At 36.7% G+C, this 24,024-nt stretch overlaps 1 protein-coding gene across 3 annotated transcripts; it reads right to left on the bottom strand.

The window, feature by feature from the left end:
• Positions 1-10,886: 10,886 nt before the first annotated feature.
• Positions 10,887-14,436, bottom strand: LOC112722221 (cyclin-dependent kinase G-2). Of its 3 annotated transcripts, XM_025773200.3 has the most exons (6): positions 14,087-14,436; positions 12,309-13,608; positions 12,058-12,193; positions 11,633-11,721; positions 11,425-11,536; positions 10,887-11,329 (listed from the first exon to the last, which is right to left on the bottom strand). In XM_025773200.3, exons 2-6 carry the CDS (start codon positions 13,229-13,231, stop codon positions 11,234-11,236), a joined length of 1,356 nt encoding a protein of 451 aa, XP_025628985.1. In that variant the 5' UTR covers positions 13,232-13,608; positions 14,087-14,436; the 3' UTR covers positions 10,887-11,233. The 3 variants fall into 3 exon arrangements, 2 of the variants coding, with proteins under 2 accessions (XP_025628985.1, XP_025628984.1); XR_011867607.1 differs by lacking the exon at positions 14,087-14,436 and having other exon boundaries at positions 11,425-11,552; positions 12,309-13,912; XM_025773199.3 differs by lacking the exon at positions 14,087-14,436 and having other exon boundaries at positions 12,309-13,912.
• Between the last annotated feature and the right edge of the window lie 9,588 nt (positions 14,437-24,024).

The raw sequence follows: 24,024 nt of genomic DNA, 5'->3' as shown, positions 1-24,024 counted from the left end.
GGCTCATCAGATGGGTATTGCTTCTGCAAGAGTTTGATATAGAAATAAGAGATAGAAAAGGGACAGAGAACCAAGTGGCTGATCATCTGTCCCGGATAGAGCCAGTGGAAGGGACGTCCCTCCCTTCTCTTGAGATCTCTGAGACGTTTCCTGATGAGCATTTATTCGCCATTCAGGAAGCACCATGGTTTGCCGATATTGCAAACTATAAAGCTGCAAGGTTCATACCCAAGGAGTACAACAGGATACAAAAGAAGAAATTAATTACTGATGCAAAGTACTACTTGTGGGATGAACCTTATCTCTTTAAGAGATGTGCAGACGGAATTATCCATAGGTGTGTGCCTAGAGAAGAAGCACAGAGGATCCTGTGGCATTGCCACGGATCTCAATATGGAGGCCATTTCGGAGGTGAGCGAACAGCCACCAAGGTCCTCCAATGTGGCTTCTATTGGCCCACACTCTATAAAGATTCCCGAGAGTTTGTACGTAATTGTGACAGTTGCCAAAGAGCTGGTAATCTGCCTCATGGTTACGCCATGCCTCAACAAGGAATCTTGGAAATTGAGTTGTTTGACGTATGGGGAATTGACTTCATGGGACCTTTTCCACCATCATATTCAAACACTTATATTCTGGTGGTAGTTGACTATGTATCAAAATGGGTTGAGGCTATTGCCACACCCACCAATGATACTAAAACAGTGCTGAAGTTCCTCCAGAAACATATCTTTAGCAGGTTTGGTGTCCCTAGAGTGTTAATCAGTGATGGAGGCACTCATTTCTGCAATAAACAGCTTTACTCTGCCATGGTTCGGTATGGAATTCGCCACAAGGTGGCCACTCCATATCATCCACAAACCAATGGGCAAGCTGAAGTCTCTAACAGAGAATTAAAGAGAATCCTGGAACGGACAGTAAATACCCGTAGAAAGGATTGGGCACGGAGCTTGGATGATGCTCTGTGGGCTTACAGAACAGCATTCAAGACCCCTATAGGGACCTCTCCATACCAACTCGTGTATGGTAAGGCATGACACCTGCCCGTGGAACTGGAACATAAGGCCTACTGGGCAACCAGATTCCTAAACTTTGATGCCAAATTAGCAGGAGAAAAACGATTGCTCCAGCTAAATGAGCTAGAGGAATTCAGATTCACAGCTTTCGAAAATGCCAAGCTTTATAAAGAAAAATAAAAAAAATGGCATGACAGAAAGCTGTCATCTAGAATCTTTGAACCAGGACAGAAGATCCTGTTGTTTAACTCTAGGCTCAGGCTATTCCCCGGGAAACTGAAATCCCGGTGGAGGGGACCATACGTGATTACAAGTGTGTCACCATATGGTTATGTGGAGCTTCGAGATATTGATTCTGATAAGAAGTTCATTGTCAATGGACAGAGAATCAAGCATTATCTTGAAGGCAACATGGAGCAAGAATGCTCAAGGCTGAAGCTAGATTAAAAGCTCAGCAAGGTCCAGCTAAAGACAATAAAGAAGCGCTTGCTGGGAGGCAACCCAGCCATGGGGCAACAATCCTCTAAGCATTTTGCCCTATTTCTATTTTTATTTTTATTTGTTTATATAGAGTTCATTGACAACAAGGTAAATAATCATTTACAGAAGACCTCGGCACACAAAACAGAGAAAAAGATCTCACTGGCAAGAAAACGCCAGTAAAAGAGCATTTTGGGCGTTCAACGCCCAAAATGGGCATCCACTGGGCGCTGAACGCCAGTGATGATAGCAGCTGGGCGTTCAACGCCAGAAAGGGGCACCCACTGGGCGTTGAATGCCAGTAATGGCAGCAGCTGGGCGTTGAACGCCCAGGAGAGCAGCAATTGGGCGCTGAACGCCCAAAACAGGCAGTGTTTGGGCGTTCAAACGCCAGGAATGCAGGGAGGAGCCAAATTCATTTTTTCCACACGTATTTCCATTTTAATTTCAAATTTTATGCTTCAATGCATGATTTTTACATGAACATGTCAAGAACCCTGATTTCTAAATTCCATAATTTCTAAAAACCCTACCACAAAAAAATATCAAATGTATTTTAATCCATAAGCACCAGGCATCTTTGCAAATTCAATCCAACTCTTTTCAAATCTTTTCTGAAAACAAATCTATCTTTTCAACTAATCCATATCTTTTTCAAATCCCCATATTATCTTTTTCAAAATTCAGATTTATCTTTTTCAAAAATCTATCATATCTTTTCAAAATTAAATTATATCTTCTATCTTATCTTTTTCAACTCAATCTTTTTATCTTATCTTTTCCAATTTTTCGAAAACCCACCCCCCATCCCTTTAAATTTGGGTTCGGCCACCCCCTCTATCAACAATTGCACCTAGCTCTCCTTCTATCCCTCTCCTTTCTTTTCTTTTGCTTGAGGACAAGCAAACCTCTAAGTTTGGTGTGTTTATCCGAGATCACTAAGATCATGGCTCCCAAAGGAAAACAACCCACTCCAAGAGGCAAGAAAGAGAGCGTTCCAAAACCACTTTGGAATCAAGGGAAGTTCTTATCTAAAGAACATTCAGACCATTATCTTAAAGTAATGGGTCTGAGATCAGTGATCCTGGAAGTTAGATTCGATCTGAAAGAAGATGAATATCCGGAGATCCAGGAGCAAATTCGAATCAAGAACTGGGAAGTCCTAGCTAATCCTGAAACGAAAGTAGGAAGGAACATGGTCCAGGAGTTCTATGCTAATATGTGGCAGACTGACAAGCAAAAACTATCTGGAACTGCCTTCTATGAATTTCGGACTATGGTCAGAGGGAAGATTGTTCATACCACCCCTGACAAGATCAGAGAAATCTTAAAGCTACCTCAACTAAAGGATGATCCAGACTCCTTCAACAGGAGGATGATGAGAGCAGACATTGACCTGGATAAGATTCTAGAGGACATATGTATCCCTGGAGCCAGGTGGACCACCAACACAAAGGGTGTCCCAAATCAACTCAAGAGAGAGGATCTCAAACCAGCCGCCAGAGGATGGCTGGACTTCATTGGGCGTTCTCTGTTGCCCACTAGCAACTGTTCTGAAGTCACAGTTAAAAGAGCAGTGATGATCCATTGCATCATGATGGGGAAGGAAGTGGAGGTTCATCAGCTGATTTCAACTGAACTCTACAAGATTGCTAACAAAAATTCAAAAGAGGCCAGGTTGGCTTATCCAAGCGTGATTTCTCTGCTCTGCAAGGACGCTGGAGTAAGGATGGGAATAACTGAATATATCCTAATTGAAAAGTCAATCACCAAAGCATCAATGGAAAAACAACAAGCACAGGAGGATCCCATCAAGAAGAGAGCACAGGAATTCCTCCCAGAGATCCCTCAATCTGAATACTGGGAGTATCTTGAGATGTCTGTTACCAAGATACGGGAAGCTATGGAGCAAATAATAAAAGAACAGAAGGAACACGGTCAAATGCTGACCTATATGTTTAAAGAACAAGAGGAGCAGGGGCGTGACTTAAGGGAATTGAAGCGCCAAAAGTCTTCTCTTGTAGGACCAAGCACCCTAAGGATCAGAGGAACCCTCGTGCCCCCAGAATAAAGGTTGTTAATTTCCAATTTCTGCCTTAACTCTGTGACAGTGTCCTTATAAAAGTTTACCTTAGAAGTCATACAGTAGTAATTAGTATCTATTTTGATTTTATCTCCAATTAAGCTATAGTTTATTTTTCTCATCATCAGCAAACATGAATAAAGTAGTAGATCTTTTGAATAAGAGGCAATAAAATTTCGAGTTTAATAAGAGAAATTCTAATTAGTTAAATGTGGTGGCAATGCTTTCTGTCTTCTGAATAAATGCTTGAACAGTGCATATGTCTTTTGAATTTGTTGTTTAAGACTGTTAAATATGTTGGCTCTTGAAAGAATGATGAACATGAGACATGCTATTGATGATCTGAAAAATCATAAAAATGATTCTTGAAGCAAGAAAAAGCAGCAAAGAACAAAGCTTGCATTCAAAAAAAAAAAAAAGAGAGAGAGAAAAAGCAAGCAGAAAAAGCCAATAACCCTTAAAACCAAAAGGCAAGGGCAAATAAAAGGGATCCCAAGGCTTTGAGCATCAGTGGATAGGAGGGCCTAAAGGAATAAAATCCTGGTCTAAGCGGCTAAACCAAGCTGTCCCTAACCATGTGCTTGTGGCGTGAAGGTGTCAAGTGAAAACTTGAGACTGAGCGGTTAAAGTCAAGGTCCAAAGCAAAAAGAAGAGTGTGCTTAAGAACTCTGGACACCTCTAATTGGGGACTTTAGCAAAGCTGAGTCACAATCTAAAAGGTTCACCCAATTATGTGTCTGTGGCATTTATGTATCCGGTGGTAATACTGGAAAACAAAGTGCTTAGGGCCACGGCCAAGACTCATAAAATAGCTGTGTTCAAGAATCATCACACTGAAATAGGAGAATCAATAGCACTATCTAAATTCTAAATTCAAATAGATGCCAATCACTCTGAGCTTCAATGGATAAAGTGAGATGCCAAAACTGTTCAGAAGCAAAAAGCTACTAGTCCCGCTCATCTAATTAGAATCTGAGCTTCAATCAAAAACTCTGAGATATTATTGCTTCTCAACCTATTAGTCTTCTATTTTATTTGTCTAGTTGCTTGAGGACAAGCAACAGTTTAAGTTTGGTGTTGTGATGAGCGGATATTTTATACGCTTTTTGGGGATAATTTCATATAGTTTTGAGTATGTTTTAGTTAGTTTTTAGTCTATTTTTATTAGTTTTTAGGAAAAATTCATATTTTTGGACTTTACTATGAGTTGTGTGTTTTTCTGTAATTTCAGGTATTTTTCTGGCTGAAATTGAAGGAGCTGAGCAAAAATCTGATTCAGGCTGAAAAAGGACTGCTGATGCTGTTGGATTCTGACCTCCCTGCACTCAAAGTGGATTTTCTGGAGCTACAGAACTTGAAATGGCATGCTTCCAATTGCGTTGGAAAGTAGACATCCAGGGCTTTCCAGAAATATATAATAGTCCATACTTTGCACAAGGATAGATGACGTAAACTGGCGTTCAACGCCAGTTCTCTGCCCAATTCTGGCGTCCAGAGCCAGAAAAGGATCAAAAGCTGGAGTTGAACGCCCAAACTGGCATAAAAACTGGCGTTCAACTCCACAAATGGCCTCTGCACGTGAATTGCTTAAATCTCAGTCCAGCACACACCAAGTGGGCCCCAGAAGTGGATCTCTGCATCATCCATCATAGTCTTCTCATCTTTCATTTTTTTTTTGTTTATTGCATTTGCATACTTTTATTCATTGCATTTTAATTTTGTTCTTATAGCTTGTTCTTCTTTTCCTTTCTAAGTTTCTTACTTTAATAATGGTGTTGAATTCTCCTACTCAATTGTTGAGAATTTCTTGGTTAGTTTTGGTACTTCTTGACTTGTTTGATATTGTTGGGTGATGAAACTGTTAAAGCAATGCTAACCTTTGATGACTCTTGTGTTCTTTGTGCATTGACATGAACTTTTAATGTCTTTCATGACCCACTCATTCCTATTTGAACTTGATGCTTCTGAGTGTTCTCTTCATGTTATTTACTTATGCCTTGATTTTACTCTTGCATCAAGTATTATTGATATGCCTTAAATTATATTGCTCTTTCATCTACATGTTATAGCTGCCATGGAGTTGAGAACCTTATTCTTATTTGGCAATAGCCCCCGCCTATGTTCTATTTACTTTGATATCTTTGTTGTAGGCTTAATTTTCTTTCTTTTTCTTTCTTTTTAGGTTGGCCACCGAAAGGAAAAGGAAAAGCTTTTAAATGGGGCAACAAACAAGTTCACTCGCACAATCATTTGAAGAAGCTCATCAGTTGTAGCGACCCGTCCACCTTGCTCTTCTTTGCATGCACTGAGGATGGTGCATTCTTTAAGTGTGGGGAGGTCAATACCGACTTCCGTGGATTAGTTATTTTCATCTCAACACCAATGTTTAATTTTCTTTGTTAAATTAGTTGTTGCATTTGCATGTTTGATTGCATGTTTGTTTGATTTGGTGCATGTTCTTCTACCACTACTTGGTTGGAGTGATAAGTTCTTTTCCAAGAAACTATTTTATAGAATTTCACTAATTTAGTTAAAATTTTTGTTAAACTTTGCTTGAAGAATTTAATTTGGAACATGGTTTAGAGCTCGAACACACAAAACCAGTGAGATTTTGAGCCTATTTGATTGGTTGCATTTTATCAACCAATCTTTATTTTGGTGTGTGTTGTTTTCTCTAAAATTGTGATCTTTGTCTTGTTTAATTCTATATTTTCATGATTTGATGTATGCATGCACTTATGTGATTGAGGCCTTTATTTCACTATAGCTTACATACCCATATGGCCTTACCCCTTTTCATTATCCTTTGCAAACCAATGTTGAGCCTTTTAACCCCATTTGTTCTTTACTTTAGCTCATCACTAACTCTAAGCAAAAAATAATAATGTCCTTAATTTGAATCCTTGGTTAGCTTAGACTAGTGACTGTGTACATGAATTAAGTGTGGGAAAATTGAGTATGGTAACATTAGGTTTGGGATTGAGTATGTTAGACTTTTTTGTGAAAATGTGAAAAGATAGTTGAGCACATATTCTTGAATTCAATACCTTAATCGTATGCATTGAGAAAAACAAAAGAAAAGAAAAAAAAAGGTATAAAAAGAAAAAAAAAGAGAAAAAGAAAAGAAAAACAACAAGCACTAAAAAGGGGATAAAATGCCCCAAAGTAAGTGTTGGTAGCAATGCATATGTACTGTACTCAAGTTGGAATACATGAATATGTGGTAAACATAGTTAATGGGTAGTTAGATTTTGTATTTCTGATTGTATGTTTTGAGGAGAAGTAAATAAAAATAGAAATTCAATCTAAATTTAAGAAGAATTTGGAGTAGAAACTTAAAACCTAGAGAGAGTAAAAAACTATATCTAAAAGCTAATAATGTTGTATGAAGTGTGAATGAGTGATCCCCCCATCCAGCTCCACTCTGCAACATCTAAGCTTCACTTTCGGGCTTGAAACTGGGCCAAAAACAGCTCAGAAATCGTCCCCAGCGTCTTCTATTCAATGCAGCACAAGACGCTTTGTCACGCATACGCGTCGCTGGTCTTCTGCGCTTGTCACCCGTACGCGTCAGTCACGCGTACGCATTACTGTGCGACTTTGCTGGTCACGCGTACGCATCAGTCACACGTACGCGTCGTTGTAAAATACTCCAAGTCACGTGCACGCGTCAGCCATGCGTGCGCGTCGATCCTCGCTGCTCAACTCCTTAGTTTCCTGTGTTCCTTCCACCTTTGCATGCTTCCTTTCCATTCTCTAAGCCATTCCTGCCCTGGAGAACCTGAAAACACTAAACACACATATCACGGCATCGAATGGTAATAAGAGAGGATTAAAATGTTAGTAATTTAAGGCCAAAGAAGCATGTTTTCAATCAAAGGACAGAATTAAGAAGGAAAATGTAAAACATGCGATTTCTCTACATAAGTGCGAGAATAGTGGATAAAATCCACTCAATTCAGCATAAAATGTACCACGAAATAGTGGTGCATCACTCACTTCCTTGTCAACATGGTTGTTTGACATAGAAATCATCTCAACCTCTAGAGACCTATCCTATAAAATAGCCAATCCACCCCCCTTTTGTCTTTCATCACCTCTGCAGTCCATACCAATAATGTTGTTCATTCCACCCTTATTTCTTAATCTCATCATCTCATTCGCCTTTTTCCTAGTCTCCATTAAGAAGACTAGGTTGGGAGTTTGTTGTTTAATAAGTTTGTTTAGAGCTCTAATTGCCCATGAGTTTCCAAGCCCACGACAATTCCATCTTAAGATCTTCATTGGTCTCGGCGGGCCTGCTCTGCAGCCTCCACCATTTCTGTTTTGTTTCCTGAGAATTGCTTTTCGGACTTTGTCTCCCCACTCTCAATCTCCATCTCATCTCTGTCAATTGTCTTCCTTTTTTGTGCCTTGTTTTCTTTTTCTATTTTTCTCTCTGTATCATTTGGTATTTCTCTGGCTTGTTTCTTCCATCTCTTTGTTGTGCTTGCATTCTCTCCTTTGCTTGAGTTTGTAATTTCTTGAAGCGAAATCCCATCTTCTTTCTTCTTTTTCCCATCTTTCTAGTTTTCTTCCTCTTTAGTCTCCTTATTCTCCTTCACACTCATTTTCAAGTCTGACATTGTTTTTTTTTTTGGCTTGTCCTTCCTCTTGTTTATTGATTTCTATGGATCTTTATGTTGTAAACTCATGGAATTCCTTCCCCTTTTTGATCCCATCCTCCAGATTCCTCTTCGATGAAGAGGTTTTTGAAAGTGTTATCATAGGGAGCTAGCTGTTACCTTCTCCAATGTTGGTTTCAAAAGAGTCCACCATTGACAGGCATACCTGTTTTTCCATTAGTTTCTCTGTGATTCTTGCTTTACGCTTTCCTTCTTCCTTCTTCCTTATTTTCTTCTTGTTGTTTTGAATTTGTTCTACTATTTATTATATCAACTCTAACACTAGTAATATCTGCTTTTATCCAGGGATAAAGAGATTTGGATTTATGCATACCTCTTTCCTCATCTTGTTTTTCTTTTTCACAGTTGTTTTCTTCATGTCCTGCTCTTTCATAGTAGTAGCGAACTGTTGGTAATCTTTCATACTTGAAATTTACCCATGTAAGGCCATCCTTCTTGCTCCCCACGTTTGTTCCTTTCATGAAGGATGTGTTAATACTCATTCTGACAGTTGCTTTGATGAATCTGACTTGGTCTTTTCCTACTTCAAACAGCTCGTAGCTCACTACATCTCCTATACAGGCGGCTATCTTTTCTCCAAGTTTTTTTGTTTTGCAGTGTTTTGGGAGGTTCCAAATTTGCATTTTCGTCTCCATCTTATCTAGGCCTTTGTCTATCTAATATTCAGCTCTCTCCCATTTCTTCACTAGCAGCTAGACATTCCTGAAGAACCATGGATTTTCTTTTAGCACCTTGTTCAAATCTACCTCCTTATTGAAGAAGAACTGATAGATTAGGTTGAACTTCTATAACTCTAAAGCCTGGTTTCCTCCATATATTGGATAGTGCTGTCTGGATCTATGTAACATTGCATGTTTGGACACTTTCTGAGATTTGTCTTCGTCATACACGATAAGTGTTTCTTCCTTGTCAGATTCTTGTTCTATTGGTTCCACGTATTCTTCTTCGTCAACCATTATTTGTACTCCACCTCGTTGGGACACATACTTTCCACTCCACTAGTTATCACTAGTGAAGACTCTTCACACGATGTATTTACTCCACCTCGTTAGGACACATACTTTTCACTCCACTAGGCAGTGTTTGGTTAGTGTCTTTTAGGCACAAAGACAGAGACACAAATACATAGAGATAGATAGACACAAAATACACAAATTTTTTTATTATGTTTGGTCATAGTGTACAAGACACTCTTATTTAAATCAAATATCATTTTTGTCCCTATACTGTATCCACCACTGTCATCATTGCTTTCCACCACCATCATTGATTTTTCTACCATCCAAATTACTATCATCAACGTCTCTAATTCATAAGCAATTCAATAATTAAAAAAAATAAACAAAAAATAAAAAATAAAAAGAAGATGAGAAGGAGGCAGCAATTGGACTTTCTTGTGTTCCATTACCATTATCATGAAATACAATTTTTTAAGAAAAAGTGGTGGCTCATTTTGTGTAACTTTTTTTCATCATCCAAACTCATTGTCGCCACGGCTGAAGAAGAGGCAGATCTAAAAGCAGCACAATCTGAAAAACATAAAGGCAGAAGCACATGGATGAGGCAGATAGAAGAGCACATACAGATCTGGAGATGAAGTAAGAGAAGAATCGACATGAAGACCAGATCTGCTCTCTGGAGCGTGAAAAAGATGATTGGTAAAAGAAGAAAGAAGAACAGAAGAGAGAAGAAAAAAAGATGATGATAATTAAATCTGCTATATGGGACATGAAGAATATGAAGAGGATAGACGAAGATGAAAGAAGAACAGAAAGAGGGAAGAGAAAAGAGATTAAAAAAGAAGAGTGTTAATAGTATAGGATAAGTATGAAATTTTTAAAAAATAATAAGGATAGAATTGTCCAAAACTTTAATTCAATATGTGTCTCAAGCCAAAAATGTGTCTTAACATTTTGAGAAGACACAAAATACATGTTTTTTGTGAGTAACCGTGTCTTAAAAAAATTGTCTCAACAAACAAACGGTGAACATGTCCTACCATGTCCATGTCTCTCGTGGACATAGACAGTATTACGGACAGTAACACTACACTCTTCAAACCCTAGGAGAGGCTCCCAAGGACGTGAGGAGAGAGGATGTATAGGAAAAAAAAACAACAAAGTTTGTGTGGTGCGTTATACTTGGCTTAAGGGCTTGTTTGGGTGAGCTTTTAAAAAAAAGATCTTTTTTTGAGTTATCTTTTTTTAAAAGATCTTATAGAGAAGTAAAAGTAATTTTATGTTTGGATATCTCATATAAAAAGGTCTTTTTATCTATCAATTATGTTTGGGTATAACAGTATAAAAGTATTTTTTTGTTCATTTATTACATGAAAAACATCTTTTTTTTTAAAGGAAAAAAGATCTTTTAAAAAAAAATGTAAATTACAACTTCTCAAAAAAGATCTTTTTTTGATTTTACTAGTGCTTTTACTTTTACTACTAGAAATTTGCCAAACACGTTAAAAAATAAAAAAAGACAACAAAATAATGGCGCCCAAACATGCACTAAGTTTAGGATTCTTATATTTTGGTAGTCCAAAAAGAAATAAAAACAAAACCTATATTGAATTATTAAAATACAGATAAAGGAAAAACAAGTAAAACAGGGAGAAAACAACTATGACAAAAGAAAGAGCATTAAGATAGAGCATGGAACTCATCAAATCTACAGAATAAATCACGATACACATGTACATCTCTAAGCGAATACAAAACATGTGAATTTGAGTAGACAAATACATATAAGTCACAACGCCAACCAACTCAACTACTATATATACATCAATCTGCCGCTTTCTAATTAATAAGTAACTGGAGCCTAGGTTAATTCCTTGGCCTGTGTCCATTGCTATCATATCATTTATCTGGATATTCACTTAATGGGAAGGACCTAATTAGAAACAATGACGATAAAAAATAGCATTGTTCTTGGTTTTTAATCCGTGCACCAAAAGTGCCTAGCCTAGCCTAGCCACGCAAAGGGAAAATTGGTTTGAAATCAGATTTTGGAAGGGGGACTTCATGGAACCAATCATGAAGAAGGGCCTCTTCTGCACTTATCCTCTGGAAAACAACAAACCAACAAACAATTCAGACAGTTATTATTCAGTTCACATCACGAAAAGACAATTAGAATTCATTTAATTAACAACATTTACCTCTTCGGGATTGTAAGTAAGAAGCTTCTTCAACAAGTCGAATCCTAGCTCAGACAGAACTGGTGAACCAGTAAAAGATGTGGCTGGAAATTTCTTCCTTAGCATATTGTACCTGAAATAGAAATCATCTATGGTCAAAATCCTTAGCATATTGTATCAAAGAATAACGGTTGTAGAGAGGGAAAATAAGAAGAGGTAGTGTACTTACGGTTGTTTAACAAATTTTGCTTTAGGACCAGGTAATTTAGATAAGCCCGGCCAAATCTTCTCATCAGGTGTACCCAGGGTCCTAAAAATCTGCAACGTGCAAACAGTAACAACAAAGAAATGTCAATAGGATTCTCCAGAAGATACTAAACAGACATTATGATTTAAGAAAAAGTCTAGGGGGCCAGCAACTTTTGTGTTTTCTGGCCAGCACTTAACCATCAAAACAAAAGTGAATGATCTCCCACCATTAGATGTAATCTCACACCATTAAAAACACTATTGATGGCCAATTGATGGTTACAAAACACCAAAATTGCTGGCCCCCTAGCATTCCTCTTAATTTAATTTTCTCCGTGGGTGGCTTTTTTTTGGGGGGGGGGGGGGGATTGTGGAATATATCCAGGTGAGTTGAGTAATAATAACCTTATCAATTTGTTCAAGTTCTGTTCTACCCGTGAACAGAGGTTCCCTGGCAACAAACTCGGCCATTATGCAACCCACTGACCACATGTCAATTGCGGTTGAATATTCCTTAGCTCCTAACAAAAGCTCTGGAGCCCTGCACATAGTAGCAATTCCCCTTCGTTAGTTTGACATGAATACCATGCTCTACAGAACTCATAAACAAAAATCAACACAAAATTGGAAAGTATAACTGTGACAATGCAACTCACCTGTACCATAGTGTCACAACAATAGGCGTATATGGCTTCAGTGGGCTTCCAAACTGCCGGGACAACCCAAAGTCACATATTTTCAGCTTCCCCTTGTCGCTCAGCAGAATGTTTGATGTCTTTAAGTCCCTATGGAGAACCCAATTGTCATGGAGATACTTGACACCTTCAAGAAGTTGCAGCATCAAAGATTTTATTTCACCCATACTGAAGGGCTGCTTCTTTGCCTCCATCAGTCCCTTAAGGTCATGCTCCATGTACTCCATCACCATGAAAGTACCATCATAACTATCCACAACTACTTCTTTAACATCCACAATGGCGGGGTGATCAAAAGACAAGAGAATGTTAATTTCCCTCAAGGATGACAATGGAAAGCCATCCCTTTCTATATTCATCTTCACCTTCTTCAATGCTACTATTTCTCCGGTCTTCTTATCCCTAGCCTTATAGACAACACCATAAGTTCCTTCGTTGATTTTCTTAATCATTTCAAACTCACACACACTTCTACAACTCTGAAGCATGTTTATATTTCTCTGCGGGTGCATTAAACCGGCATCTTCATCAGAATCACATGCATAATCACCAACATCACTCTGTTCCTCATCATCGACCATGAAGTCAGTAGGGAATTCCTTTTCAGAATCACTACCATCAAAACGGCCCCCACTATTATCTCGTCCATTGCTTCCTGAGGATCTAGTGATTGTGCTTTCTGAACATTCTCTTTGAAATTCACCAATCTCAGGACTTGGCTTCACTTTGCCAAAATTAAATTCAGCAACAGCACCCACCGGTGATTGACCATCAGAAGCCCATCTAGACATTTTGATGTTCCACCCTTGGGCATTGTTCTCTTCATCTGCTTCTTGGTCATCATGCCCTGGCTGCAAGACACAAGATGAATTTTGTGGAGGCATCCTAGAGACACCCCCATGCAAACGACCATCTTGTACGGGGCTTGTCAACAGAGTTGGACAGGAGTGAGACACAGTAGTAACCTGTGTGACCCCTTTTTTGGAGGGGATCACTCCTTCCTTCTCTGGTAGATCCCACACAATCGGAGAAAATTTTCTTCTCTTTCCCGGTGGTGGCAAGACCTCATCTCCATCAACTGCTTTAAACCCTGAGGCAGGTTCATAGTCACGCACCCCAGGCTCGACACAGAGCTCACCTTCCTCTCTCTCCTCTTTTCCAACATGAAACCCATTCTGTACAGAACCATTCCTACAGTGATCAAGCTCCTTGATGGAACTCTCCCTGTAAGATTCTCTTCTCAGAACAACACCTTTTCGCCCTGCCGCCATTTGATAGTCACAAGCACAATTCCTCTCAATCAGTAAACCAATTTATTGAGGAAAATATGTATTCAATCCAAAAACCCCTTTAAAATCTCAAATTTCCAACCCTAACCCCAAAAATAGAATCAATATTCGATTAGGTTTTCAATAATTCACATAACCCAATCAAGAACACGAAAGGTTCAATTACAATAACTTATCTTATCCTTCTTTTCCTCAATACAGCCAACAGTGAATTGTATCAAATCGGGGGAAAGTAACAGCATATGAAGAATACACAAAAATATCAAATTGAGAATTAAGAACAAAAACACAAACACAACATTAATTAAAAAAAGCAACCGGAGATCAAAGATAAAAAAAATTAGGGCATGGATAGGGAAATCGAGAGGAGATCGATCGGGAACAAAACCCTAGGTAGTGGTTGGTTCGTCTTGATGGTTATTATTTTTCAGAGGTTTCGAATGGCCTTACCGGCGGCGAGACGACAGAGAAAAGAACTGATGAAGGAGAACGAAGGAATGAACGAAAGTAGCGAAGGGTCTCTGCGATCGATGATTCGAGAGAAGTTTTTGCCAGCAGCCTTTCAAGTTTCAGTTTCAGCTGTGTTGTTAGTTCATGTTTGACGCTGTTTTCTGTTATTTAATGGGGTGTGAGATTTTTTTAAAATATCACGTTGCAACTTGCGAGCAGAGAGGGCGGCCCAATTATTCTATGCTAGTCGGTGGCTTTTACGCGTATTCTATCTTTCCGAGTTTGGCTGTTTGGCAATTGGATTCATATGTGGTTTCCTATTTTCAGTTTTCAGTTGGAGAACCGAATGCATAGTTGACCCCGTCATAGGACTGAGTTATTGGGTTATTGATTTAATTAATGGGTCATTAATTTATTCAGTTGTTTAGTTATAATTAAATAAAATTATAAAATTATAAAAATAAAAATAAAAAATTAAATGCATATTTTTAAAAAATATATTAATTATTAATCAAATATCAATTTTAAATATAATTTATGGTATAAAAATAGATAATAAATTAATCATTAGTACAAAATATTTTTTTAATTTAAATAAACGAAAAATAACAAAAGATAACACAATCAATATCAATATATTAATATGTTTGTATATTAGGTACTCTTATTTATTTGGTATTCATGTCAATTTATGTTTTTTTTTTTTTACCAAAGATAGGACACTCGAACCCGCAACCTCTTAATTGAATACGGAAAGACTATGTCATTTGAACTATAACTCATTGGCCATGTCAATTTATGTTTAAAAAGATAAAAAAAATAAAAATTCATTCATAGTTATTATATATTTAATTTTTGTCATGCACATTATGAAGAAGCTTGATGGCACAGCGGCAAGGGCTAGGGAATTATTTTTACTTTTTGACTTTTCTTTTTTTGCCTTTTTCTCCCATTTTTAATCCTTTTAGTCATATTTTCAAGTCTCACCCTAAGCACCTCCCTAATTTTGTTTACATTATAAACGAGATAAGAAATGTGATATTTTTCGGTAAAAACGCTGAAAAATATATATTTCAGTAATTAATATATTTGTTTTATTTATTAAAAAAAACCAATGAATTATTGAACTGATTTAATAGTTTAATTAGTCTAAATAGAATCGAATTATAGTCTAAAAAGAATTGAATTATAGTTAAATCGATTTAATTAAGTATATAATAAAATTATTACAAATTTAAAATTTTACAATTTCACTTAATTTATTCATATGATATTATTAAAAATTTACAAAATAATTTTTTTTAATTAACTTCAAAGTTATAATCAAATAATCAGCAACAATTTTTAGAACAAATATTCAGAATCCAAAAACAAAAAAGTCAGATAATCCAAAAGCACCAAAAATAAAAAAAATTAAACAAAAAATTCAAATTTAGCAATCACATCACCAATAACCCAACTTAGAATATAACAAACAGAAGAAAACAACTCAATAATCAAATTTCAGTTAAAATAAAAGTTTGGATAATATTAGTTAAAATCACTTTTACATAGATAATTACTTAAAAGGACATGACATTAAATTATAATGTTATTTTTTTATACATGTTTAATTTTTTTTTTATACTTTTTTTCTTATATATTTTTTATATAGTATATTTTTAATACTCTTAGTATTCTTTTTTAGTACATTATAGTTTTTAACTATTATTATTATTTATAGTTAATTTTTTTGTTTAATTTATTTTACCTAATAGGATCAATAAATTCTATTATAAAAAGATAATAGTAAATATAATACACAAAAATTATAACTATAAAAATATATAATGTCAAATAAAAAATTAATAAAAAATATAAATAATAAATAATAAAAAAAGAGTTTATATAGAGAGAAATAATAAGAATTTTAAAAATAATGCAATAACATGTATAAAGGATAAAGTTTGGTAAAAGAAAAACAAATGTTGAAGGTAGTGGCTAAAAGCACGTTAGTGCAACGAAGAAGTTAGAAATTATTACTTCTTGTAAATGTCGTTTTATGAACAAAATCAATTCTGCGTTTATAGAGAAGAAAATTGGCCAAATAAAAAATTGAAGATTTCAAGAAATTCTAACGTACTTTTTTCCTTTAAACGTCATTACCAAACACACCTTAATTAGTTCGAAATCGAAATCTTTAAAAATGTAATTGTCCCTTTACTCTCTTATAAAGATCTAATCCAATGCCATGTCAACCCTAATATATGATAACTTTTTCTTTCACTAAGGGCCAGTTTGGCTAAACTTTTTAAATAAGTTCTTTTGAAAAAGGAGCTTAAAATATAAGGACTTTTATTAATATTAACTTTTAAATAAGTTATTTTGAGTTTGGAAAGTTATTATGGAAGTCATTGTTTTAAAGTTGTGCATTAAATAAGAGTGATAAAATAGCTTTTGAAAATAGGAGAAGTCACATTTTTTAACTTCTTCAAAAGCTCTTAAATAACTTTTTGAAAAGTTAAAAGTTTATCTAAAAAATTGTACCAAACACATTAATGTAACTTTCTATAAGTCAAAAGTTGAAAAAAGTAATTTTTTGGTGTTTTCCAAACGGCGAACTTGTTTGAAAACCCCGGAATAAAATTCTCTAGAGAAATGGAAATTTTTTTCATATTTTGGTATTAAAAAATAGCATATATTACAATTTAATGAGAATTTAATTCTCATTTTAAGGTTATATACAAATCGGACTAAAATAGTTCTGATTTTTAATTCTATTCTCATTATTTCTCATTATTTGATACATAAAATTTGATAAACCAAAAATATCCTCATTAAAAATCTACTTTATGGCTGTCGAAGCAGCACTCTAACTTCTACTGAAGCTCTTCCATTGTTGAGGGCCCTAGTTATGCAAAGATCTCCCAAGATTGCTTGCTTCTGAGTTTTCTTTTTTTGAAGTGTCTCTGCCATTATTGCCACTCTTACGCATCCCTCTACCCTGCAGTGCCACGCCTTCACATAGGAGACAACTGATGAGCCTGAGGCTGCCATTAAAGCTCTGAAAGAGGCCTCAGGCATCCATTTCCATCAAATAACGACGTTCACTGATGCACTGGTTCTTCTGGGATTGAAGCTCTACCATACATCTTCTCTTTTGATTTGGCAAAATATTCATTCTCCTCATCTTCTCATTCTGGGTCACCACTCATTACCCATAGTTCAACAAAGAAAAAAAAAAACTAAACCACAAAGTTGACAGTGTCTTATTTATTAGTAAAAAATCTCAAAAAATTAAACTAGGTTGAAACTTTGGACAATTGCACCTTCAAAATCATGGAATGAGTGCAGAAAAAGAAAATAAAGAAGAAACAATTTACTTTGTTGAAGCTAAAATAGTAACATTCACTTTCCATTCAATTCTTTTGTTCCAAATTTAAGAATTGATGTGAGAATTGAATTACAAATCAATTCTCTAAAAAATTTAATTGAATTCCATTCTATCTCATTAAAGTTTTCACACACACTCTAAACTAGCACATGCATATCACACATAATACAACAAATGTGATAACAACATCTTCTATTAATATTGGACACTTTCTCCAACATTCTCGTTTTCTTTTTCTTTCTTTTTCATCTCTTCAACCTAGGCTTCTCATCATCGTCGCATCTGCCATTTATGCCATTAATGTCTCTTCCTCGACTCTGCCTTTATTCTGCTTCCTTTCCTTGTCATCGTTAGCAACTGTTCTTCCTCTGCACTGCCGCTTCCTCCATTGCATTTGATGATCTATAGATATGCCTCTAAGTCTCTCGTTTATGCTCTGCAAAAGGAGAAAAAGATAATGATGTCAGAGCAGATGGGACTTAGACAAAGACGGCTGGAGAAGAAGAAGACGATAACTATGATTCCTACCTGATGCAACAGACGAGATGGTGAAGGTGGGAGTAGTAGAGGAATAAAGACACATTTTTTTTTAAATTTTCTAAACCTGTTTTTTTTTTTTTAAATTTTATTAACACTAGACAACATCGTTTGCGGGGGAGGAGGTTTGATAAAAATCGATCGAGTCTTGGTTCAGTTCAATCGATTAGTTTCTAGTCAATTTTTCGGTTCTAAAATGGTTTTTGATTCCAACGATTCTCCTAATAGATCGAGTTGGACTCTTCACCGGCTTTTCGGTACGACTGGTCTGACCGATCAATTCGGTCTAAGTTTTAGAAAATTGGTTTTCACTTTTCATACGATTTTTATTAGGTGATGTACTTTTTTTTTAAATAAAGGGTAAATTACTCCTTGTAATATATATATATATATATATATATATATTTTGAAAGTGATTCACTAAAGATTCTTTAGATCCTCAAGTCATAAACACAGTTAAAGACATTGTTGTTGATGATGTCAAATTCAAGTTTTAAGGGATTGTAGATTCGGATCCTCATGAGATTAAAGATATTGTTGTCGATGAGGTGGAGATCAATAGGATTTGTAAGATGAGGTGACAATTACGCACAAGAATTTAATCACTTTCATGAGACAAAAGTCTTGTGGATAGTGAACTCCGAGGATATTATCACCAAACAGAAAAGGATGGAGGAGGCATACAATGGGTGTACGCTGAGGTTGGGAAGGAGTTGCGCCTATGTAGCAGAGATTCTCCGTACCTCGGTAGCACAAATGTTGCCACGTGTAACGAGCTGAATACATACTTGCACCTTGTTGATGGGTAAGTTAGTTCGAAAAGATGCACGTGCAAGCACTGATTTGAGGTACTCGACACGGATTCGATTTCAAATGAAATGGGTTTAACAGGAATTGTTATAAAGAAACGGATTCATGAGGGTTTAATTCAATATTGCTTAATCAATTTCCCCTGTGGGGTATGTTCGGGGTTGGTTCATTTATTTTCAATTTTAAATAATAAAAATATCAAGCGCTCTTAATTCCGTTCGGTAGAACGCGGGTCTCCAAAACCCGATGTCGTAGGTTCTTATCTAAGTCAATATGGAACTCTGCCCTTTCCACTTAAAAAGAATGGGCTTCTTCTTTCATCGAAGGTTTAGAAGCCTTGGACACCAAGAAGGTTCAATCTGAAAGAGAATAGAAAGGCGGGGGGCTAGAGGAAATAGGTTCCTAAAGAAAGGAACTTTATTAAATCGGATAGGTCTGGTCGGACAAATATTCGAAATAAGTAATCGAATAAGTTATTCGAATAGCAAATCGAATAGTTACATAAGTGGAGAAGTTGAAGGCTTTTACCACGTGAGAAATTTATGAGTAAATATTTATCAGCCAAAGGGCGGGAACGGTTACCAAGGAGTGCGCATACAAGACTGCACCTTGTAATTAATTATCAATTACAGAAGTAGACTATAAAATACTAGAAAGTTTTAGGGAATAAAGGTTGGAATTTCGTTTCAGAAATTACTTACGCACTCTCACATCCCAGCGACTTTCTGAGTTTGCCTCAAGTCAATTATCTGTAGGGTTCCTTCCATTTGTCTTTATTTTCCATTTATAATTTCAGTAAACTTTACCTTTCAAGCAAGTTTATCTTTCAAGTTAATTTATCTTTCAAGCATCCTTTAATTTTCATGTCCAATTTACATTTCAGTAAATTTAATTTTCAAGTCAAATCCCTTTGATCCAGTCGAAAGCACCTTTACCGCTTTGTTTAAATTTCAACGTAATCTTTCCGATTTCAGTTAATTTACTTTTTGAAAACTTCATTTTTCATTTCTTTGGTTCTTTTACAAATTTCGATTTATATTTCATTTCAATACCCGTCTAATCGAAGACGCTTTGATGCACTTATAGAAAACTGGTACCTGCAAAAGAAGAGTTGGTTTTGCTCGCAGACCATTAGAATCGAACCACCATCAATTTGCTAAAAATTGACAAAACAAATTGGCATGCCCGGTGGGACAGTTTTAAATTGAAGTGTGTCAAAAAGTTTTTATATCATTCGGTGTATGCGATTGAGAAGTGGGAAAATCATTCACATGGCTGATGAAGTGTCAAATGTGAATGGTGGTTCCTCCACCAATGATAACATACCAGTAATTGTGCAACAAGCGGACGTGACTTCACGTTCGAAATGTGCAATTGGAAGTGAAAGTACTGCGATTACCACTGTGCAAACTGGAAATGTTGGACGTAATATTCGTCCACGTGGTTTTTTACCACCGACCCAGCCTCCATTAACCACTGGTTGGCCTCCTTATGGTCTTCCTCCTGGTTATGTTCCACCAGTGGGTAATTTTATTCCTCCCGTTCGATTTGGGAGTGTAAATGGAGGGAATAATTTCAAAACCCACAACAATATTCTGAGTATTCTCATGACTATAATGTGGGCTCTACTTCGAATGCTGCTAATTCTATGGCAGTATATCGACAACAAGTAGAAGAAAGTTATCATGACTTAGTCAATTTGTTGACTCAACAAATGATCACAATTCTAAATCCTATGATGGCTGATCACGAATCAAAATTCGAATGCCTTGCTAAACAAGTCGAACGAATTGCTCGAATCGTAGATTATGAGGAAGGTGAAAGACATGATGCCAGGGAGAATAATAAAGGATTCAAAAATATTTTTCAAAATGAAAATAATGTTTTGAATAGAGGAAATCCTCATATAGTTCCCTGTGGACAAGATGCTGATGAGGTTCTAGCCAGATTATGTGCTAATCATGGTGGAGAACGTTATCAAGTCACAAGAATTGTAGAGGAAGTACTCAATCGAGTTGGCTTGAATGTTGGATTTATGAATCGACCTCATTTTTGTGTCTGTTTTCCCTCAAGTTGTTCAAATGGTTGAAGTGCCAAGAGGGGTGAAAAATCCAAAGATAATCACAAAATTTGCAAGGAAAGTTGGAGAGTCAACCACTGAACATGTCGCTCGGTATTTGGTTGAGATTGGAAATTCAGCCAATGATGAGAATTTGAAAATGAAGTTTTTTCCTTCTTCGTTAACGAAGAATGCGTTTACTTGGTTTTCAAATCTCAGACCAAATTCGATAACAACATGAAATTAGTTGGAAACTGCTTTTCATGCTCAATTTTATCGAGGAAAAATGAATGTGGCAGTTATTGATCTAGTTGCTTTGAAACATGAGGATGGTGAAACTATTGATGATTATATGATACGTTTCAAAAATGCTAGAAGTAGATGTTATGTGTCATTACCCGAGAATGAAGTTGTGAAAATAGCAATTATAGAGCTAGGTTTTATATGCGCCGAAAGTTGCTAAATGTGCTTATCCCTGATTTAGCCCATCTGGCTGAAAAGGTCTGTCAGACCGAACTTACGAAAAAGGAGAAGGAAAAATATAGGAGTGAACAGAGATCGAAGAGTAAACCTTTTACTCGAAAAGAGAAAGTGGCTTATGTGATTATGGAGTCCTCAGAGGAGGAACTCGATTTCGAAACAGAGATCGATTTGGCCGAACTTAAGAAGGGCCCTCCATATGTTTGCTCCTTACTTAGAAAGCTTCCTAGTAATGAAAAGTTGAATGAATCAAAACTTAAAAGTGGGAAAAAGTATAGTTTTGATATTTCAAAATCTGATCAGATTTTCGATGTGTTGCTTAAAGATAAACAATTAATTTTTTCTGAGGGTAGAACTTTACTTTCGGTGAAATATTTGAAAGGAAAACCTTATTGTAAATTTCATCAAGCAACCAGTCATTCGACTAACAATTGTATTCGTTTCAGGGACTTAATTCAGGAAGCTATTATGGTGGGACGTTTGAAATTTGACGATGGTAAGAAGGAAATGAAGGTTGATGTTGATCCCTTCGATGTTGATGCTAGCTTTGTCGAACCATGTTTTGGAGTGAATATGGTTGGCATGTCTTACGACTTTGATGTGGCTCTTGATGGTTTTGAGTCACAAGTTCGATCTGTGTACCCTCGGGCAAGAGATGGCTTGCTCGATTTCTTGGTACAGCAGAAGATTAAAGATCGTGATGTGTCTTTATGCCCACGATGTAACGCTGTGTTTGATGCTGAAGCAGCGGCGATTTTCGAAAATGAAAGAATGAAGACAGAATTGGCTCATAAAGAAGAGCAGGCGCGCCAAAGGCAGCCAATTTGGCGTGTTGAGGGTCAAAGCTCTAAGACCCCTCAGCAAAATATGGTTGCACCATTGAGCCGGTCTCAAGCTATAGTGTGCAATGGATTCGGAATTGTCAAGAGTTCCAGAATCGAGATGCCCACTATCGAAGAAACCCACAGTGGGAACATCGAGGACCTCCTCGAAATCAAATTCCCTATTATTGTTGTCGAGCCAGAGGATACCTCACGGGCAGGGGTAGAAAAAATGTTAATCAGAACAAAAAGCCTCTACAGATGTAAGCAAGGGGGCAACACCCTCCGTCCATTCCTGGATTGTCTTTCTTCTGATGGAGAAACGTTCCCGAAGGGAATTCCATCTCCTGCAAGGATGGAGAAAGGCAAAGCTATAGCCAATTCTTCGGGAGTCGACAAGGGTAAGGAGGTTGACTTGGATGAGGAGTATTTTGAGGAAGGAGATGATAATATGGTTGGAACAATCTCGATTATTCCAACTGAGTATCTTGGGAAATATGAAGGTGACCCCAAAGAAGACTATGATGTGGAAGCTGAAGAAGCTTTCTCCTTCATCCGATATGAGGATGAACCGAGTTATTTTCTAAGGCCTACTGAAAGGCATAAATCTCATCTCCGCCCACTCCATATCACCACCACTTTGAGTGAGATCAAAGTGAATAAAGTTCTGATTAATGGGGGAGCAGCAATAAGTCTCCTGCCTGAAAGGATGTTGATGAAGGTGGGGAAGCACCCTGATGATTTGGTCCCTACCAACATTGCTGTGACAGACTTCAGTAGTTCATCGACGCCAGCAAAAGGTCTCGTCACTTTGAGTGTAAAAGTTGGGTCCTCCAAACGAAATACTGTGTTCGTGGTGGTACCGTCAAAAGCAAGCTATAATGCTTTGTTGGGGTGAGATTGGATCCATGGAGTGGGGGATATACCTTCTACCGTGCATCAAAGTGTTCTTCTTTGGATGGAACATGGCAAACCTGAAGTTATTAAAGCAGATTCGAACCTGTATGTCGAACAGTTGCATGTTGACTTTAGGGTGTGCAGTCCTAAATTGAAACCTTTGAATATTGACAGGACGCTGAACTCTTACAATTGTGAAGGTTGTTACTTGTCTTGGGAAGGATTAACAGTGAAGCTGTGCTACCCATAGTTGAATGTGAGCCCAACTGATTGAGATTGTCTTTCTTAAGGGCTAAATGAAGGATTACTCGATGGACCAGGGTCAAGATGTTTCAGACTACCTGGTAACTTTAAGCAATTATTTAAGTAATTCTCTTTCTGTAGGTAATAAAAGTGGTTCCTCTGATGAAGTGGAATCATATAGGAATGCAAGTTCTTTAAGTGATTGTAGTAACTCGATGCCTTTTATTAAGTTTTACCATGGTTTTCATTTTTCTTTTTTCTGTAATCCAAGTGATGTTTCAAACCGAACTACTGATGTAGTGGCAGAAATACATGATCAAGTACATTCAACTCCCAATGAATCTGTTGATTTTTCTTTTGATTGCATCTATGATCTAGAACCTTTGGGTTTCGAAAAGTATTTAGTAAAAAATGATGATCATTTCAAAGGGTTTAAATCTCAAGATCTCTTAGAAAAAATTAATCTGGGAACTTTTGACAATGTTCGAATTACATATATTTGTAAAGATCTTATCGATCCTTTTCGAACAGAACTTTTTCATCTTTTACATGAATTTAAAGATTGTTTTGCTTGGGATTATCATGAGATGCCTGGTCTTAATCGTTCTGCTGTAGAGCATCGATTAGCATTGAAACCAAATGCTCGACCTGTAAAGCAAACCCCTCGTCATTTTACTCCGAAAATCAATCAAAAGATTAAAGAGAAAATAGAACTCTT

This window comes from Arachis hypogaea, chromosome 11 (assembly GCF_003086295.3).
Source record: "Arachis hypogaea cultivar Tifrunner chromosome 11, arahy.Tifrunner.gnm2.J5K5, whole genome shotgun sequence".
In the NCBI taxonomy this organism is placed as follows: Eukaryota; Viridiplantae; Streptophyta; class Magnoliopsida; order Fabales; family Fabaceae; genus Arachis; species Arachis hypogaea.
The sequence above is the reverse complement of the archived record's forward strand: the minus strand, read 5'-3'. Positions and strand labels throughout refer to the sequence as shown.

Excerpts from the sequence above, each read along its gene's own strand:
- LOC112722221 (XM_025773199.3), bottom strand. The coding sequence starts at position 13,618 with ATGGCGGCAGGGCGAAAAGGTGTTGTTCTGAGAAGAGAATCTTACAGG. Across the intron at positions 11,722-12,057 it reads AACTTGAACAAATTGATAAG|ATTTTTAGGACCCTGGGTAC; the intron begins GTTATTATTACT and ends TGCACGTTGCAG. Across the intron at positions 11,330-11,424 it reads TTACTTACAATCCCGAAGAG|AGGATAAGTGCAGAAGAGGC; the intron begins GTAAATGTTGTT and ends GTTGTTTTCCAG.